The sequence below is a fragment of the Wasmannia auropunctata genome, unplaced genomic scaffold (genome assembly GCF_000956235.1).
Source record: "Wasmannia auropunctata unplaced genomic scaffold, wasmannia.A_1.0 LD336078.1, whole genome shotgun sequence".
In the NCBI taxonomy this organism is placed as follows: Eukaryota; Metazoa; Arthropoda; class Insecta; order Hymenoptera; family Formicidae; genus Wasmannia; species Wasmannia auropunctata.
The window spans coordinates 5,737,002-5,740,934 of record NW_012026812.1 but is presented as its reverse complement, the minus strand read 5'-3'; the positions used below and the strand labels follow the sequence as shown (position 1 = coordinate 5,740,934).

Below are 3,933 nucleotides of genomic sequence, written 5' to 3'. Positions count from 1 at the left end.
TTGTTCTATCCTCTAAAAATAGACGAATTTCAAGATAGAGCAACTTCGTCAAAAAATTGTAACGGTCGACTTTTCTCGCTCGGACAAGCTCGCCGGGACAGGGCTCGAGAAAGGAGGGAGACATTGGATTATAAGGCAAAAGAATATTTATTTAGAAAAGAGTGGTCTAGAAGATGTAAGGTAACACCTGTGGGGATGTACGAATCCCCGGAACGATTCTTACTCGCGGTAACTTACAATCTAAGAACAACGAATCTTAACCTAGCGACGGAACAACGAAACTTAACTTAGTGACGGAACAACGAATCTTAAATTAGCGACTTAACCTAGACACCGGCGGACGGACTGGGGAACGGCTGCTGGTACAGGGAACGGGGTCAGGAGGGGTCCCGCGATGTCGGGATACTCTCAGAAAACGGGATACAGCTTAGTCTGGAACAGGAAACGCTTTGTTAGCAGATCAGGCAGAGAACATCTTGCAGCGGAATTGCCTAGGAGAAGAGACATCTTCTCCGACGGCTGCCCGTATACGAGGAAACGAGGTTGCCTTTGTATCGGACCTGAATCGGGTAGTCCCGGTGGAGAGGGAGCACGCTCCGGATCCCCCAGATAGGCCGATGCCGATGTTGAGTATTCTCGACGAGGAGTGACGGGGAGGAAGGAGTCGGACGGGACTGTCGGGATAGGATTCGAGACAGGACTGGATAACTCGGCTTGCGCCGGCCGGCCTTTATACACTGGCGAGCGTCCACGCGGTATCTGCGTGGGCGACCCCTCCACGCGGTGCCCTCGTGGGTGGCCCCCCACCACCATGCAGCAACTTGTAGTGGCGCCGAATCTTAGGCGCCGGTGTTAACGGGCGTAGTAACGCGAAACATTACAAAATATCATAACGAGATTTAAAAAAAAACTTAAAAAATATTACAGTTTAAAATCTCCACTTTTCAAGTTAATATTTTAGAAAACTGACTTTCTCCGGAGTTGCATTGATACAAATGGAGATGTGATAAATCGCAAAATTTTTTCCTAACTTTGCAAAGTTCCATGGCCGAAAATAAAAATTGCACACAAACGCGGTGTACAATTTTTGAAAGAATAAATCTTTCTCTTTAATTTGCCTTTTTGTTGAGCGTCGTACGAATTTTTCACCGAGTTATTCAACATTGAAGCAAAAATGACCCTTTTTGCTTCAATGAATAATTCGGTGAAAAAAAATTGTACGACGCTCAACAAAAAAGCAAATTAAAGAAAAAGATTCATTCTTTTGAAAGTTGTATACCGTGTTAGTGTGTCATTTTTATTGCACGCCATGGAACTTTGCAAAGTTTGGGAAAAATTTTACGATTTGTCACATCTCCATTTGTATCTATGCGACTCCGAAGAAACTCAGTTAGTCGTTTTCTAAAGTATCAATTTGAAAAATAGAGATTTCAAGCTTGTAAAATGCTTTTTTAAAAATCTTGTTACGATTATTTTTGACGAAGTTGCTCTATCTTGAAATTTGCCTATTTTTAGAAGATAGAACAGATGATCCTTTAATTTTTTAGACCAATGTATGATGTTACCATATATTGCAGTGCAATGTATTAATAACGGAATTATTTTTCAGTACTACCAATATCAGCAATTTATATTGAAATTTAATCAAAAAGAAAAAATATAACATACCAATAATAGTTTTGAAACTCGTCCGAGGTTCAAAATCAGATAGAGGCGAAACTGCTGCCGGATGACGTAGTAAAATTTTAGGTGCTACCACTATCAAAGGTTTTCGATAATCTCTTATCATCTAAAAATTTATAAAATATTTGAATCTTATTTAAATATTTATCTTATTACTTAACAGTTTGTCGTAAATATTTAATTAAATTTCTTTTTTTAGTAATGTGTTTTATCTCTTACCTGTCTTCTCAATAAATGAAAATATTGTGCTGGTTCACTGGGATTCGCAATATGGATATTAACATCATCGCCATCGATACTGTTTTCTTTACTATTCGTTAATTGTAAGAATCTTTCAAGTCTACATGAACTATGTTCCGGACCAGCACCATCGTATCCATGTGGTAAAAGCATTGTTAGGCCGCTGCTCAGCATCCATTTTGCTTCTCCATTTGTTATATATGTATCGATAATGATTTGTGCTCCATTGAAGAAATCCCCAAATTGAGCTTCCCAAATAGGCAATGTAAATGGTGATGTTATACTTATACCATATTCGAAACCTAGCACAGCTTCCTCTGATAGAATACTGTTGGCTACTTCTAATTTACCAGTTTGATTACTAGCCATCGAATTCAGTGGAATGATAATAGCTAAAAATTTATAGATATATTTAATTCCTTCAGCATAAAGGTTAGAAAGGGGACTTGGTTTATTAATAAAATCTACTAAAACCGTAGGCCTGTTCTTTTTAGCCCAACTGACTGCACTAGTTCACAGTTTATCTTTCTCTTTCTACATTGGAAGAAGAAAGATGAACTAGTGCAGTCAGTTCAGCTAAATAGAACAGGCCTCATGCATCCATCCTTTTTCACTAACACTAGCACTACAGACGCGCGCTTCGCGCGCGCTATTTAAGTGCACTTTTACTTTTTACTATAATTAACTATAATTATACATCAACCTCAATACATATAACTGTCAAAAGTCAATGTAATGACAGACGCTTACGAAGTTAGCGCAACGAGAGAACCAATCAGCGTCGCGGAAAGAAGTCAACAATAACTTCGAGACAACGATATATTTCGAGTTCGACTTAACCATATCTTTTTTTTTTAGATAGGACTAGCACTATAGACGCGCGCTTCACGCGCGTTATTTAAGTGCACTTTTACTTTTTACTACAATTGGCTAAAATTATACATCAACCTCAATACATTGTAAAAAGTCAATGCAATGACAGCCGCTCACAAAGTTAGTGCAGCGAGAGAACCAATCAGCGTCGCGGAAAAGAGTCAACAACTTCGAGAATAACGATACATTTCAAGTTCGACTTAACATGCTTTTTTTTTTAGATAGAATTTGTTTTCTATTCTAAAACCTATATGGAAAGGTATAAGTTTTAGAATAGAAAACAAATTTTTGTGTTATGTTATTTCCTTATATCACATTTTCTTATCTTACTCTGTTTACTCATCACTTTGTTACCTTGTAACGGTGCATCCCGATGCACCGTTTTTCGGTAAACATTGTCCGAGAAGCCGGTATTGGAGTATTACTCGCCAGAAAAGAGCATGCGGTTGTGACTATTTTTAAGTAACTTAGAAAACGGTCGCATTGTGGAATCCATTCAAACGTGGAATCCGTGTTGGTTTTTTTGGCGACGGAAGCAGCCGACGCGTGTCGGAATCACTCGAAGCCGCGTTTATTAGCCGCGCTTTGTTCTAATGTATTAATTATTGTAAATTACACGCGATAGTGCTCGTCAACCGACGGATTAGTATAACATAAAAGGATCCTTCGCAGAAAACGATGTCAAATCTTCCCGTGCAATCAAGTTTACCGCTCCGATCCGAAAGCTTGCCGTATTTCGATCCTGAATTCTCGTCAAAGACGCGAAAAGGAAATAGGACGCCGGTTATTACCGGCAATCTACGACACATTCCGAGATACGAGCAAAAAAGGGTAAGACGCTTCTCGTCTCGACCGGCTGCTTCCAGTTACGCTCAAGCTTTAACTTAGATATCAAGCATCCACTGTGCATTTGTTCGAGAAGGTAGGGTGTTCTCTGTCTCCACCGACAATTGTCGGACTTGTACACAAGGAGTCACAAATGCTTTCCCATCTGAAATTGTAGATATACGTATATGTATATTGTATATATGTATACACTTCTCAATAAAATTAAAGCATCACTTACTCTACCCTCCAAAAATAGGCAAAATTCAAGAGAATGTAACTTCGTCAAAAATGATCGTATCGAGATGATCA

The 3,933-nt window shown here is 39.1% G+C and overlaps 1 protein-coding gene across 1 annotated transcript in view; it reads right to left on the bottom strand.

The window, feature by feature from the left end:
* Positions 1 to 3,933, bottom strand: part of LOC105449148 (probable 2-oxoglutarate dehydrogenase E1 component DHKTD1 homolog, mitochondrial) — a 92,693-nt gene that overhangs the window by 7,642 nt on the left and 81,118 nt on the right. Inside the window, exons 3-5 of the mRNA XM_011688149.1 lie at positions 1,903 to 2,315; positions 1,669 to 1,789; positions 425 to 674 (exon numbers count right to left, since the gene is read on the bottom strand). Of these exons, the coding sequence (XP_011686451.1) occupies positions 425 to 674; positions 1,669 to 1,789; positions 1,903 to 2,315 (784 nt within the window). The remainder of the gene's footprint in view (positions 1 to 424; positions 675 to 1,668; positions 1,790 to 1,902; positions 2,316 to 3,933) is intronic.